General features: G+C 41.8%; 1 protein-coding gene across 1 annotated transcript in view; it reads left to right on the top strand.

The window, feature by feature from the left end:
• LOC308091100 (angiomotin-like) overlaps window positions 1-3,591 on the top strand; it is a 53,934-nt gene extending 50,343 nt beyond the window's left edge. Inside the window, 1 exon segment of the mRNA XM_080436440.1 lies at window positions 998-3,591. Within this exon segment, the coding sequence (XP_080292566.1) occupies window positions 998-1,116 (119 nt within the window). The 3' untranslated portion in view covers window positions 1,117-3,591.
• Window positions 3,592-17,437: the final 13,846 nt, after the last annotated feature.

Raw genomic sequence — 17,437 nt, forward strand, 5'->3', positions numbered from 1 at the left:
ACTCACTCTGTGTCTCAGAGGAGGGTTGTGGACCGTTCAGAAACCTGTCTACCAGTGACATCATCGATGGGGAATCCAAGCTAATAGAAACTGCAGGCTTTCTATTCCTGGAAAGTTGGCATGCTTTAATGGAAGCCATTGTTCTCGCGTTAATAAAAAAAAAATTGAAATATTGAAGAAAACTAACTAACTTTGATGTCACTGGTAGACGGGTGTCTGAAGTGTACACAACTCTCCTATGAGACAGACCAAGTATAAAAAAATGACACAATTTTATCAGGAGCATTAGTGAGGATCTATTATGAAGATAGGTTGAAAATGGGTGAAGCCATCCTTTAAACATTTACAAAGGAGCAGCTCAGAATGTTTTAATGCCTTTATTTTATGCTTGGAGCGACCCGTCGCAGTGCCTCACAACGCTCAACGAGATTTGAGTGTTCACACTGTCTGCGACTCGCCGACGGCCTCACCACAAAATGTAAACAAGGAAGTGATAGAAGCGCTTACCTCGTCTTTCCAGCCAGTACCTCAACGGCAACGACGGCCATGAAGGCCATGGCCGTCGTTGACTCGTTGCCCCTCGTTTTGGCCTCATGCTCTTAAAAAAATGATCTAAAATTTTTTAAGCGATATACCCTAAGGCCACAGTGGCCTTGATGCCCTATCCCGATGTGCCAGCTGATTTCACCCTTTTCTCCTTTGCTTCTTTCCTGTCAATGTGTTTTTTAGACACCTGTGTCTTGCTGACATTCTGAATTCAGAAATATTGAAAAGCTGTGTTTATTTATTTTGCTGACAGTTATACTATCTATTTAACAATTAAATCATTCGTAACCCCTTAAATTCAATTAATAAAAAATAATTGTTTTATCCGATGGCCTTGTTGACCTGGCATTTGGCCTTTTGTGCCCCCCAAAGGCCACTAGTGATGTTTAACTAGTTCTTGTGTGTGCGTGTCTGTGTGTCTGTGTCTGTGTGTGTGCATGTGTTCTTTTAGATGTCCCAGGGTTCCACAGCAGTACTCTGGAGAGGCGGGCTCCCGTTCAATCCCATCCCCAACAGGCTCCGCCCACCCAACAGGAAGTGGACAATGACATGGTGGAGATCCTCATCTGACCTCTGTGACCTTGAGGTCAGGTGAAGGTCATCCTGAAGACCACGCGCACGCGTTCGCACGCGCACACACACACACACACACACACACACACACACACACACACACACACACACACACACACACACACACACACACACACACACAGTGTAAATGTAGGTGAAGGATTGTATCTCTTAGCTCCTATCTGCTAGATGTGATTGGCAGTTTGGATCACCAATGACATTTCAGCCACAAATGTTAAAGCTCCTCCTAAACGCTTCCATGTCAAAATCTACAATCTGCATCCTGATTGGTCAAAATGGTCACAACATGAAAACATAATGAAACTCTTTCATGCGGTTTTGTTTTCCAGTTCAGTTTAAAAACTACAGAAGATTAAAAAAAAACATGGCATGTGGCTGAAATGTTCAGTTCTTATGTTTCAGTTCTTACGTTTCTAAAACCTAAAACCCAGAGAATGTTTGAAGTTCCTCACTAAAGATTAAACACTAGAGGTTCGACACTAGAGGGCGATTGAGGTTCAACAGTACCGTGTTCAGCTCATATGTACAGTGTTGCTAACTGGAGGCTAACTGGTTAGCTTAGCCTCCTTGGACCAAATGTATGGACTTACCTTCTTGTTGCATATTATTGCACTACTTATTTTTTTTAATGATTTTGTAGTTTGACTGTTTGTATTTGTTTAGTTTTTCCCTTTATTTACATCAAATCATTTGACGTAGATATTTGTATTTATGTTTTAGTAATGTACTTGTATTTGTTTAGATCACAGCAGCGCATGGTTTTACTGATTGTGACATTTCATCTGAATGTCCCTTCTGTCAGCCAATTAGGAGGGACAGTCATGAATGAGTTTAAAGTTTAGAAGTATGGCTCTGGACCACAATGCACTGCTGCCTGATGACATCTCCACAGACCACAATGCACTGCTGCCTTATGTCATCACCATAGACCACAATGCAATCCTGCATTTTGACATCATCACGCACGGACCACAATGCACTGCTGCATTATGACATCATCACGCACAGACCACAGTGCACTGCTGCGTTATGACATTTCCACGGTGGTCCGTTTTGATGCCTGTAGGACCCCACTGGATGGGGTCAAAGGTCCTTAATGAAGAAGAGTAAAAAAATCACTTTTTGTTACTTAACTCTTTGACTGCGGACGACGCGATAACGCGTCAAGTGCTACTTTGTCCAGTTGGCCGTCGACGCGCTCGACGCGCTGGACGCGCGTTCATTGTTTAATCTCTGATTGCGCTATGCTGCTTAATATTCAATGTTATTCTCGAGTTCCACTTACTTCACGGACATCTGCATCCGGTTCCATGACCTGGATTCCGTTTCCGGTTTTTGATTCTTTTCCCCAGTCATTTTCGTCCAAAATAGGTAAATAAACGGGGTTTCACACGGTATAACGGACAAACGGAACGGTTCTCTTCTATAATCTATGGTCTGGGTGACGATCAGTCATCGCCGTCGTATATCACAACGTAATTTTCGCCGATCAAAACAATGGGGGGGACGTCACATCCGTTTTCATGTTTTTCCTTGTCTAATCTATGAAGAAGGGTGAGAGAGACCCAACGACATGGATCAAGCTGTCATGTGCTGCGCTCTAGTGGCGGAATTGTGCTGGGTCTTTACATTATGTGTCCTTAAATTATTTTCATGAGAAAAATTCAAAATATAAAAATAAAAAAACACGAAAATTGCTGGCACTGGGGGAGTACTTTATGAAAATACTCTGGCAGTCAAAGAGTTAATTATCCAAATAGTTACTGAACCTGTCTTGTCTGTCTGTCTGTCTGTCTGTCTGTAGGTCCTTGTTCTATTGGTTGGTTTTGAACGGTGGTGGACAAAGTACTCAACTCCAGTACTTGAGTCAAAGTACAGATATTCCTGGTCAAATTTCCTGGTCAAATATTACTCCACTACAAGTGAAAGTTGATATTTAAGTATTCAAAACTATATAACGTAATTTGAAATTTTGAAATAATCCCCTTAAAATGTCAAAACTATATTAATTGGTAATTCATGATTGTGCGTTTGGGTGGCAGGAGTCTCCTAAAATTGTAGTGGAGTCAAAAGTATAATATTTGTATTTGAAATAAAACAAATACTAGTAAAGTACAGATACTGTACTTAAGTACAGTACTTAAGTACAGTACTCAACTAAATGTGCTTTGTTACTGTCCACTAAGTTCTGATGACTCAGATTGTAAACATGTTTAATAGTATTTACAAACATAATGCATTCATAATTAATGCACATATAATGAATTCATATTTTGACCTTTGTGTTTCAGACTATAACATAAAATCAGATCCATAATGAGTGAATGTGTTTGATAATGATAACGTCTCATGTTGGGTTGGTTGACAATCATTTCATTTGATGTGTAGATGTAGTGTTTATAAGTGATGCTTTAATCTAACTGTGACCAATAAAACTCAACAGTCTGTGTACTACTGGTGTCTTTCTGTGGATCAACGCTAGGGGGCAGCAGACCAGATGCATCGCAGTGGCAGCCATTTTGTGGTTCCACAGATAGAAAGCCCTTTCCCCCCCCCCATAGAGATTTCCTGTGAGGAGACGCGATTCAGTACAAAGCAAGGTTTATTACATACATTAAATATACATTGTTTTGCCATGTAGTTGACTTGATATTATTATATAAAGCGTCATATTGTTAAGATAGACATAATATATAGTAGCAACCAAACAGTTCAAAAATCAACATAAGAATACAGAGGAAAAAATATATACCACTATGTACAAAAAAGGCATGAGAAAATAAAAAATTATACACAAAAAAAGCATTAGAAAATAAAAATATGTACAAAAAAAGGGGAGGGGGGGGTCGTCTTTCTACAGGGAAACTGGTACTAGCTCCTCTTTAGGCCTCCAGTTTCTCGAAATGACTTGAGAAATGCGTCATGTATTGTAGCTAGGAGGACAACGTTAGTTAACTCGTCAATTTGGCTTTTAATGCAATATCACACAAGTGAGTGTTATGGAGGGGAAAGCGCGGTTGTGAATCAGCCAGCCTCTGCATGCTAGCAGGCCTCAGCTAGCTAGCTCACCAGGCTTTCCACAGCACCCGTGGGAAGCCTGGTTTCTATCGTCAATCAAGAGTGTGCTCCGGTCTAGAGCCTGCCTACTGTATCCGGTCATTTGCACGCACACATGCATGCTTGAAACGTTTCCGTATCCGGTATAGACCCAGACCGGATCAGCAACCTGCAAAGCAACTTCATCCCAGTCTACATACTGACTAGTTTGGGCTAGCTACGGTGCGAATTCGACGTTGTTGTTCCCGACGCCAAGTCGGCTAAAACTTTGGTAACGTTAACGTTAGACCCAGTGGTGGAAAAAGTACTCAAATGTTTTACTTAAGTAAAAGTATCAATACTGCATTATAGAAATACTTTGTTACAAGTAAAAGTCCAGAATTAAAAATGTACTTGAGTAAAAGTACAAAAGTATTGGCATCAAAATGTACTTCAAGTACCAAAAGTAAAAGCACTAAAATATTTGAAAATAGCAGCGCGACACGTTGTGAGCTTGTAGATCGGCTATTTTCAAATAGCCTAGGTATAAAATAGGGCTAAAGTGATTAAAGTATGTTTCATAATATAATAATTTATATCTGAAAAGTAACTAGTAACTAAAGTTCTCAAATAATTGTAGTGGAGTAAAAGTACAATATTTGTCTCTGAGATGTAGTGGAGTAGAAGTAAAAGTATTGGAAATTGGAAATACTCAAGTAAAGTACAAATACCTCAAAATGTTACTTAATTACAGTACTTAAGTAAATGTACTTAGTTACTTTCCACCACTGAGACCTAACCGTTATGTTAAAACAGTGAAAAGACGTTTGCACTACTGAATCTTATTTCATGTTGTTGTATGTTTTTTTCTTAATGGACTCTGTTTGTGTTGATGTTTCAGGTTGATACGAACAACGATTTTGGGCCGGATGGACGATTTTGTGACCTCAAAGTTGATCGAGTGGCAGCTTCCAGGGCTGATAGAAAGGTTCAGGGGTAAGCTAATTTATAAGTCATCTCCATGCCTTCATTTTATGGGTACTGTACTGGTGTTATGGTTCAGCCCCTGTCATCATTATGTGCCTGCTATATGCTCTGTGCATAGGAAATGAATGGGACCATTTTGCCACTGTAGCTTGCTGTCAATGCCTCAGTTTTTAACACTGGGTGATCCATCTTGTGATTCAAATATCTTTACTGTAGTTCAACTGTAGTAGTTTACTGTAGTTTACTGTCTACTACAGGGGTGGGCAACTTTGATGATGGAGAGGGCCACTATATTTCCAGTCTCTCTAGAGAGCCACATTGCATATATATATATATATATATATATATATATACTGTAGCAAAAATAGCAGATCTACAAGCTCAAAAAGCGTCGCAGTGTGACACGTTTTGAGCTTGTAGATCTGCTATTTTTAAATTAGAATTCTACATCTTTTGCTAATTTTGAATCCTGAAAAGTAAGATTTTTACTTTATTTTCAAATGCATTTAATAATTTCAAATGCATTTAGTAATACTTATGCTAACTTTATGAAATACATTTGACATAAAAAAAGACAATACAATTTTAGTACAAATCATTAAGCTACTAGTACAGACTGAAGTAATTAAAGCAGCTGAAATCAAGTGTAACAGCTGAAATCAAATCAACCTGCGGGCCACGTTAAATTAAGGTGCTGGCATGCAGTTGCCCATGTATGGTCTACTACTATTGGATTAATTGATTAACTGAACTGGGTGTTCAGCTGCACTACTTCCAGAAAGGATGTGGGCTTGAATATTCCTTGTCTAATACTATAGGATTAATTTATTATCCATTGTTATGGCACCCAGACCCTAATATCTATTCATGAGTTGCAGTTTTAGTCCTAGACCTCTATAAAGCTTGTGGTTTATATGGATGGTCACTGTAGTAATATTTTGTGTTCTGTCTTTCAGATGAGGCTATTGATGAAGAGAGCTTCGGGTACCTGGATCTTCACACCATCACCACCTTGATCCCTAGAATAGGCGAGAGGATAAAATTCATTAAGAGACATAATGAATTTGTAAGTAATACGGTTGCATACACGGTCACCGTGTTCTAAATTAAAATTCAGACGGACGGACTGACAAACAGACGTTACCCTTCACTGCTTGCCCTTTTAGTTCAGAATTCAGATGAGTCATGGGATACGTTTGCTTTGGATGTAAAACTCGAATTCCTGGGGATGGGAGAAGTCTTTTTATCCATTTACGTGCGGTACATCATGTTAATTATGCTGCAGACTATTTCCAGTGTTGTGAAATTGGCTGCGGTAGAGCATTTAACTACATGCGATCTTTCCGAAGACACTTACAGCAGCATGAAAATGTTGAGGAAGTGCTTAGTGTACCCGCTCAAGATCCAGTCCAGCCTGAGTTCCTTAATGCTGAAGGCCAGCCAGGAGAGGGAGTTGAGGAGTGGGATGAGATTGAGCCAGAGGGCATTACTGATCGGGTAGCTCATTTTTTAGCTCATTTGAGGTCTGTGCCTTCGCAAACATTGTCTGGCATTCATTTGTTTGTTGAGCAGACCTCTAGTTTAATCTCTGACATTGTGGGTAGACTGCAATCAAGGACCATGGCAGTTTTCAGTAGTTTGGGACATAATCAAAGCCCAGAGGTAGAACAGCTAATGGTGGAGTTCCAAGACTGTGCTGAGCCCTTCCGAGATCTAGACACTGAGTATAAACAGATGCAGTATTTTGTGAAATTAGGAGGCTTCATTGAACCAGTTGAGGAAACTTTCCATCATGACGAGGTTTCCTACGTCCAGAGAAGGGACTCTGCCACCGGCACTGTGAAACAAGTCGCGGTTCCTGACACGTTTCAACGTGTTCCACTTACACACCTTCTAGGACAGGTCCTTGAAATGCCTGGCATCTTACAGGCAATGCTGGATTGGCAGCAAAGAGATGGTGGAGTCCTTCAGGATGTCTTTGATGGGGAGTTTTGCAAAACACACCCACTCTTCCTGAAAGAGACTTCCATTCCACTTATTATGTACAATGATGACTGTGAAACAGTCAACCCTCCAGGATCAAAGACTGGAACACACAAGCTAGGCTTCATTTACTTTCTGATCAAGAGCTTGCCACCAGATCTGCTCTCAAGTTTACGGTCGCACTTCCTGTGTGCAGTATACAAATCAGATGATGCAAAAACATATGATCTTGATGATGTCCTGCGCCCCATTGTTGCAGAGCTGCAGTTTCTAGAGAAAGAAGGCATCCTCGTTGAAACCCCTACTTTTCAAGGCGTTGTTAAGTTCTCGCTTGTCCAAGTAGTGGGGGACAACTTGGGCTTAAATGCCATCCTCGGTTATACCGAAAGTTTCTCTACTAACCATATGTGCCGGTGGTGCAGAGTGCATAAACGTGTCTCGGAGCAGCAGACATTGGAAGATCCAGCACAACTGCGTAATATACACACTAGAGCCCTGCACGGGCCGAGAATGTGGGCCCAAGCCCGGCCCTGGCCCATGGTATTCAGCCCGGCCCGGCCCCTGGCCCGATAGGTGGCGCAATTTTACAGTCCGAGCCCGGCCCTGGCCCGTGGTATTCAGCCCGAGCCCGGCCCTGGGCCCGTGTGTCAAATACAGAATCAGCCCAAGCCCGGCCCGTTTTGGCGGGCCGGGCCGGGCCGGGCTTCAATGATCAATTATCTGCGCAAAATGTTCTGTGAGCCCGAGCCCGGCCCTGGGCCCGTGTGTCAAATACAGAATCAGCCCAAGCCCGGCCCGTTTTGGCGGGCCGGGCCGGGCCGTGGGCGGGCTCTGGCGGGCCTGCAGGACTCTAATACACACCCATCAGGCAGATCTGGAACTCGCAAGCCCTTCAGACACAGGGTTGAAGAGAGACAGCAATCTCAACAATCTCTCTTTTTATCATGTAACTGACAATGTGGCACCGGACATTATGCATGACATTTTAGAAGGAGTAGGGCCCCTTGAGGTCAAGCTCATCTTGAATACTCTGATTGAGCAAAAACTTGTCACACTTGACCAAATCAACTTCAGACTCACAAGCTTCGATTACGGCTTTTGTGACAAGGCTAACAAGCCCTCTGTGATTAGCAAAAATGATCTTAACAGACCGGAAGGGGCCATGCGGCAGTGTCGTATTATTTGCTATATTTTATATGACAGTGTGCAAGTAAAAACAGATTATTATTAGAACAAATATACTAAAGCTAAAGTAAACACCATATATAAATGATAAGTTATGTTACAACAGTCACAGGAGTAGCCGTGTTGTAGACGGAGTCTGACTGTCTACAATTCTGGGCTATTCATATGATGTTAATGCTGACCTGTTGTTTAAGAGGAAGCCTGCTGCCAGGTGTGAACGGCGATTTATATTCTATTGATAACCTGAGAGGCAACTGGCCTGGTCTTTGTCTTCTCTTCCTGGACATGCCTCGACAGCAGGATGGCCAATTGATCAAAGACATGAAACGAGTTGGGGGGTTCTCTGACACCCCACATGTCTGTATTCAAATGTAAAGCTACCTACAAGTGTATAAAACAGTGACTCTAAAATGATTAGTTAGTACTGTCTCACACGACGTGAGGCTGTGTGGAGCTCAGGGCTCTGCCCCTGGCTCCCTGGTTCTCTGTTATGCTGTTTCTTGCTGAATAAACACACTGAATGATTCTGGAACCTGGAAACCTTGACGTCTCTTCTCCTCCTCTTCATTATTACAACTACAAGCCTGCTAACATGCAGTTTAATGCCTCATCATATACGACAGCAGTCAGCAGCTCAAACGTGGTTCCTTATTAGGCTACTGCCCACCATGATTGGTGACCTGATCCCCGAGGGAAACGAGGAGTGGGAACTCCTCCTACTCTTGCTACTGTGCATGGAGTTCATCTTCTCTCCCTCTATTACCATCGCTGCAACACTGTTTTTGACCAAGATCATTGAGGAGCATCACTCCCTCTTCCTTGAACTTTTTCCTCAATTACATTTGCGTCCAAAGCACCACTTCATGGTTCACTACCCACGAGCAATCAGAAAACTGGGACCCTTGATTCACTTTTGGGCAATGCGGTTTGAAGCAAAACATAACTTCTTCAAACGTGTCAGTCACATCACATGCAATTTCCGCAATATTTGCAAGACAATGGCGTATCGGCATCAGATGCACCTATGTTATAATTTTCTATCTGGCACCGTGTTGAGTCACACTACGGAGGTCGGCCCAGGGCCCACCACCTTTCTGTCCTCCATAGAAGGATTTAAAGAAATCCAAAAGGATCTAAGAGATTTTCCTGTTTTCAGTGAGGTTTTGGAGCCAGCCTGGGTGACCTTCAAGGGCACTAAATACAGACCAGGCATGACAGTATTCCTCTCCTACGACCCAGATGGTGAACCCCAATTTGGGCTTATAAAATCCATCATACTTCTGGGTCAAATGACAAACACACCAACAACTAAGTTTGCTATACAGAAGTGGGAAACAAAAGGTTTTGAACGGCACTTTCATGCATATAGTGTGACCCAGACTCAGACTTTGGCAGCTGTTGATCCAAGTAAACTACTTGATCATCATTCATTACATGCTGTGAAATCACACAGAGAACATGATGACTGTTTATACATCTCCCTTCGCTATAGAGTATTTTAGAATAAATCAGCTGACAGGGTGGAGGGGGGGGGCATTAGAGTTTTAGATTAGTACAAGCTGGAGTTGATGGAGGGTGAAAAAGATTAAGTAGAGCTAGGGTAGGGGGGGTAAAGAGTTTCAGTGGAGACTAGGTGTGGGGGGCTGCTTTAAAGTTTACACAGCTCTCTATCCACAAGTTTACTAGGGGTTGTGGGCATCACTTCCATTGGATTGGAATGGATTTGATTGGAGAAAATTGACAGGAAGTGATGCCCACAATGCCGTAGGAAACTTGTGGATTGAAGCTTGTTCAACTCTTAAACTCAGTTTAAGAGTTGAACCAGTTTCAATACCCTGCACAGGTTGGACACACTGTGCCCACATGCCACAGTCCCAAGACTAGATTTGACCTGGGGTGGGGGGCTGCTTTAGAGTTCACACAGCTCTCTATTGAAGCTTGTCCGTCAACCCCCGCCCCGTTAACACAACATTACGAGCGACGCCCACTGCACTCTGGTTGGTTGGGGAAATGAACACTTCCTCATACCGGGCAAGGAAATTAGAAAACAAGGAAGGGACAGCCTAGGGGGCTGGCCGACGCCATTGCTTCCATAGCAGACGCCATTGATGCTCATGGGATCCAAAACTGGAACAGGAAGTTTGGTGAAATACTATGAAGTCTATGGCAGCCATCCGGATCAGCTTGTGAACAAACACTATTTCTGAACGATTGTGTCCTTTGTCAGATAATCGGTTCAGGAATATAAAAGAAGACATATCACAGGTTTTTATCCAATCAATTCGGATTTTTTTAGCACACTGTATAATTTTATTGAGGCATCTAAACAGCGGCATGTATCGTCCATAGACTGTATAAAAATCGTCTCTGGCAGTGTTGCCAGATTGTGTGAGAGAAATAAGCAACCAGGTCTAGGAAAACAGGCCCAAAAGAAGCACCGGGGGCCAGGGGTCTTCAACGTTTCCCCAAACTGATGGGGAGATGGAGCAGGGACCCCCTACCTTACCTCGACCCCATATATTGTATAATTATGTATACAATTGTGTTTCATAAACATACATGTTATTGTGCATCAATACTAAGCTATTAAAAATAATAGACAGATTAATATATTCATGCTTTTATTTTAAACATACATGTACAGGGTACAGTGAGTAGGGTGGCCGCACTGCCATTTATAAACATACCTTATTAACCGAGAACAACAATCTGTCAATTGCACAATAATCATGTATACAAGCTATTCAAAATGGACAGAATCATTTATAGATATCATCATTTATTTAATACATAAATGTGGAAAATGTTTTTAAAAAATATATGAAGACAAATGGATATTTAAAAACATATATATATATATATATATATATATATAAAATATTTGTATATATATCTATATATAATTTATTTTTATTGTCTAATCAAGCAACAATTTCGCGGACCCCTTGCAGTACCTCGTGGACCCCCTAGGCGTTGCGGACCCCTGTTGAAGACTTGCACTAGGCCATTATGAGCACTTTAAACCTTTACTGTATACATTGAAAATAGCCGATCTACAAGCTCACAACGCGCTGTGAGCTTGTAGATATGCTATTTTAAAAAAATCTTGAAGTAAAATGTGAAATATTGAGGATTTTTACACTAACAACACAAATCTGGTACGGGGCTCCCTGGCACAAAACATTTCAGATGGGGGTTTAGGACAAATAGCCTACATATTAATTTGAGGGTCCATGACATAAACATAATTAAGAACCACTGGTTAAAATAATTTTTTAAATTGTGAAGCCCAAGTCCAAATAATCAACTACACTTTAGAAAAAAGCCCATAAAACCGCAACCCGAGCAACTACCAATATTTACAAGCAACTTCACAGAAAAATAAGCCCAAAGCCGCTTATAATAAGTGGACATGGCAACACTGGTTTCTGTCTCGGCAGTATTGCCTACTTTGTGCTCTTTAGATAGCTCAATAAACTTATGCAGTGGACACATCGAAAAGCAACACAGCAGAAAACAATGTGTGATATGTCTTCTTTTATTTTCCAGAAGCAATTACTTTACAAAGGTCTCAGTCATTCAGAAATATATTTTGTTCATGAGCTGATCCACCGGGCTCTCATTAACTCCAATGCATTCCACTGAACTCACGGCTGCAGTCTGGCTCCCATGGTGCGACGAATCTGCCGGCTGGAATTGCATGATAGCGAAAATGACGTAGATGACCCTACCTTCTTTAAATATATCTTGATACCGGGTACACCGACGCGCTGGTCCAGGCTTTTATTTTTTAGCAAAACTAAACAATAAAAGCCTGGAGATCGAGGCTACTATACTCCTGTCCCTGCCGTCAGCCTCTAAAAAGTTTCTTGCATAGGATTTTTTCCCCACTAAGCCCTGCACCACCTCTCTCGGTTGTGATGTGCCCCAACACTAATTACAAACATGTTGTTATTGCCTCATCTCTCGGTTGTGATATGCCCCATAGATTCGCAAGGCTTGCCTGGCTCAGACCCGCTTCCATTCTGAAAAAATGCTTTTGCTCTCGCGTGAATCACAGGTTTGCTGCAGCACAGCTTATCAATCACATCATCCAATAGTGTTTGGCAGGAAACCTTTGTGTGAGCTTTCTCCAAGAAGTGCTGGAGCTGGACAACAGCAATGCATGTAGTTTATTTGCCTTTTTGTATGTATTCTTTCAGGATATCCGCGCTGTTCTTTCTGCCGTGCCTGAGGGCAGGTCTATAGTGGAGAGCCTGGACACAGACCAACTGATCACAAGAAAGGAAAGAATGGCCATGGTGCGGATTTTGGTGTCTCACCTCATTGAAAAATGTGGAGAAACGTGAGTAAAAATGTACAGAAGGATTTATTTTTTAGATTACTGTCCGCCCTGACTTTGAAAGGTCATGAGTTCGATCCCCAACCAAGTCATATCAAATGCTGTTCAAATTGGTAACCGATGCCTCCCTGCTTGGCTTTCAGTATCAAGGGTAATTCCCTGTGACATACCGGCATTAGACCTATGTCCTAAGATTGTACTTGTACATCAAGCTGTCTGACGCAACATACACAGGAGATGGGCTCCTGGCCTAAGACCACAATATTCTCAAATACTGTTACTTGTCTTGTTGACATTTAGAGTGTTTTTACAGTATGACGACTGTTTTATTGTCTAATGATCTGTACGTGTTGGCCATTTTCAGACCTACCGCGGGGATGAAAATTGCTCTGGCTTCCGCTTTGGTTAATGCATTCCCCTGCTTAAACGATGACAGTGGCAGTGGTTTTGTGAGTACTTTTTGTGAAACTAAATACTATCTAAAAAAAGATTGATCTTTTGTGAAAATGGAATGTATATGCACAGGGTCAAGTAGACATTTTAGGCTCATGGGCTTATATGGGGATTATTTTAATATCTTGTCAGGATTCATGGTATGCCAAGGGGCGATCCCACCACCCAGCAATCGGGTTCCTAGAAGAAAGACTCCGTAATATCAGGAAGCTGTTGAGGAGAAGCTCGCGCGGGAACAAGAGACTGTGCCCAGCAGGATAGTCATACCAGGTATAATGTCTGTCCCAGATTTGCCTCTGGTTTAGAGTGGTATTTGTAATCTGACAGACAGCTCTGCAACAAAGTATTCTCTATGGCGTCACATTTGTTACGCAGCCTGTAATGCTGCATCTTAAATCTCAGTGCAGAATTCTGCTCTGGCTTTAGAGCTGTTATTCCATTAATTGTGTTCTTCTGTGAAACTGCCTCAATTGCTGCATCAATGTTGTCTCAGAGGATTTCGCTACGTGGAACCCTGTCATATCAGTGACATAAGAAAATAGTGTATAGCACATTGAGAGATCACCGGGGTCGCATGGCCTGATGTAATATTTATATTTGACAACCGTGTGATCTTTTGTATTTTACAGCAGCCACCGTATCCGAAGAGCGAGCTGTGCAGTTTGCAGAATGGCTGAAGAATAACTCGCAGCCCCTCGCCCAGGTGGAGGCATATATGCGCGACAGCTGCCAGTACAGGGCAGGATGGATACGGGCCGACAACTCGAAGTCCATTCCCGAAGTTCTGGCCATGTTCCCTCGTCTTACTACTCCAGGCATGGTATGTCAAAACTCAAATATATGTATAGTATCCTGGCGCCTGTTTGCTAGAGCAGTTTGGTAAATAGAAGCCAGGCTCTCCTCCAGGAGGAGACGCGTTTAGCCATTTTGTGAGAATGGAAACGGCCTCATTGCTTAAAGGGCAAGACCACTTTGGTAGAGGTTTGGGTTGTGTAGTTACCTTGCCATGATGTAACTCCACAGGTGGGCAAGAAATCAAAAATAATTGCTAAAATAAAAATGTCAACTTCCTGTTGATTTTGCCATTTTTAATAAGTAGAAAACCTGGACTGGATCCGCGGATCCGGATCCAGATCTTTAAATGGTAAAATCAACAGGAAGTTGACATTTTTATAAAAAAAACAAACAGTACTGGCTTTGGTGATGCTCTATATTGTCTGAATCAGCTATGTTTGGGTTCATTTATGGGCTAAAAGAGTGACTTTGAGAGCCGTTTTACCGTACAATGTAAGTCAATGAGGAGCATATTTTGAATTATCAATTTCTAATCAATGGAACAATTATTTTAGATTTCTTGCCCACCTTTGGAGTTACATCATGGCAAGGTAACTACACAACCCAAACCTCTACCAAGTGGTCTTACCCTTTAAAGGAGAATTAGGACAGAACGACACAAAATGGAATATTGCTTCTTTTAAAAAAAATAACCTGGACCATGTTTTTGGGGACCTGAGGAATACTTTTAAAGGTAAGAAAGTCGTTTTGGGCAGACATTCTCCTTTAATCCAATAGTATACACAGGACATGCTGTATAAAGCCCACTTCTTTTCAGAAGTAGTAGAGTTGGTGCATATAATTCTTGTGCACATACAGTAGCTTGTGCACATTATCTTATGCATTGTCACTACTCGTGAGTTTGGATTCCTACAGGCTAAATCTTGGTCATGCATCCTAGCCTTCCTTTTATTAACCTTGCTTCTTTTATTGGAGCTCAGCCATCATAGGTCTTGTCAACTTGCCCAAATGATGTCAATATCTTTATTTGTCCTGTATTTAAAACTTAATCACTTTATGGTCATTAAAATGTACTTTTGAATTATGCACTAGTAATATTTTTATTATGCAGTAGGAATATGTGAGTATATTGTCTAAATGACCTTGCTTCTCAATTTGTCTCCATCTTTTAGATTGCACAAGATTTTTCGATCCTCTTCGCATAGGCTGCACCTAAACTCTTCGAAACGTGGGTTCCTCTTTACGCTGACAAGATCATTCGTCTGGCGAAACGCGAAGGGAAACTCAGTGCCAGAGGAACAGATCAATCTGGGTAAAATAGTTATTTTATAACAAACTTAGCAAATGTAAAGAATACCTTACTAATAATGAGTTTGGTTTTATATCATGCTTTTCTGGGTACTCAAATGCACTTTACATAAGAACTTAACTTACAAAAAAAACATTCAAACAAGAAAGTCAAGTAAAGCAAACTGCAAAAGGAAAACACATTAGAAGAGGAGAGAGGGTGATGGCAGAGGAGGATTGTCAGATGTAGGTTATCTTGATGGGATTTGAGTTGACTTTTGCAGGAGGGGAGTCAAGAGTTATGGACGGCAATGGCTGGCGATGGCTTTGTGCCCCAGGGTGTGGTACTTGCTTGGTGGTAGGGGTGAGTGGGTTGGCGTCTGCAGAGGCGGCGAATGAGGGAGTGGCGGTGGAGATCAGTCAGGTATAAGGGGGCAAGGTTGTTCAGGGCTTTGTAGGTGATGAGGGTGATTTTGAAGTTGATGCGTTGCTGTTTGGGTAACCAGTTAAGTTGACAGAGCATTGGAGTGATGTGTTCTCTGGAGTGGGAGTGAGTGAGCAACTGGGCGGCTGATTTCTGACACGGGGCAACATCAACAGAGGGGGACATATTAGTATATTGTATTATATGGCTATTCGAGTCTATATTGACACCCATAATTGTCCTCCTACAGATGCCAGGGGAGAAGTGGCCCTGATGCTGCTGCCTGTCATGCTCCCTCCGCCTGTTTATAAACAGGGCAGAAAAGTGGTCCGCGCCAGTGTGGAAGAATCAAAGAGAAGCCTGTAAGTAATTTATCTTTGAACAGAAATTAAAATATAAATTCATAGTGAAATGACTGCAATTGTTCTTTTACACTGTTGGAAAGCCTGATTCCGCTTTACAACGAGGTGCAACTTGTAAAGATTGTATTCGTGGAATGAGTGACACAGCTTAACATTTGTCAGAATACTCATTTATAAACCACAGACCACACATAAGTAGACTGGCCACGCACCCAGAATAAATTGTTTTAAGACCACGCCATTGAATTTAGGGCCGTCAGCCTTTCTTATAGAGCTCTATTAAATCAGCTGATGGGGGTGGGAGGGGGTTGAAAGAGCTTCAGTAGAGAGCTGATGACAATTGCTCTGCACCGGTAGAAATACTTATCTTTTTTCTTTTCTTTCTCATCATAGGTCGGAACTAACATGGTGGAGTATTTGGAGCAAGCCAAATCGTCCAGGTCGTGCCCGTTCGTGCTACTGCTTGCGGATGGGATGCTGTGCTCTCAAGCCTTTGTTGTGATCTCAGGCAAGGCGATTGAGACTGAGACGGCTCTCGCAGCTGTGGATACCTGCTTCAAGAGTTTTTATGTCTTTGACATACAATATACATGTCAGTGTTTGCCTACTTGGCAATTCTTCCAGGATGTGGTTTATGAACTCGAGGGAACTGTTCCCCCAGCAGTGAAGTTCCTGAAAACTCAAATACTTGCTTGCAAGTAGACTGACCTGGATCCCCCCACCATCTCTTCCTTTCTCTCTCCTCTCCCTTTTGTTCTTTCTATCACTCTCTCTCATATCTGTCAGCTTGTTTCAGATTTTTGAAGAAGGAAGGTTGCATCTATAAATAACAGGGCAGTGGTCTTGTGTTTTTTCCCCCGTTCTGAAATGATTCTTTATTTTGAAAGGATTAAAACAATGTTTTTTGATAAAGGTAAATCTATTTAAAGGCACATTACGTTCTTGGGAGATTGTTGCTGCTCTGCTTCACATCCTTGGTAACTTTAGAAAGGGTCCACTTGAATTGCTAACTTATCAGCCAGATGTTGTCCAGTGCCAGTGAATTCCTGTGGTGATTTGGTGGCAGAAAAATGAGAAATGTGTCTGGCGCAGTCCTAATTCAAGACCTTGTTGATTATTCGAGGCTTGATACATTGCTACAACTATAGTTGCCATGATTCCAGTTACATATTGTGAAGAATGGCAGGCTCCGTTCACCTAGAGCACTGTGCACTCTGTCTTCTCCTTTCAGAGATAAGACGTTTTTCATTTGTTCATACATAACGGTTGTTGTTCATACATAAGTGTTTACAAACGCCAATGGTCATTCTCTAATCTCTAATACATTTCGTCAGTGAAAGCTGATGTTTTGGAGTTGTTACAAAGAGGAGAAATGTTGTGGAATTTTATGTGACCGTTTAGTGTCATTACATTTTATGTCCGTGAAATGGAAAGCTAATGTTT

Source organism: Gymnoscopelus braueri (genome assembly GCF_963280865.1).
Source record: "Gymnoscopelus braueri genome assembly, chromosome: 8".
NCBI lineage: Eukaryota > Metazoa > Chordata > Actinopteri > Myctophiformes > Myctophidae > Gymnoscopelus > Gymnoscopelus braueri.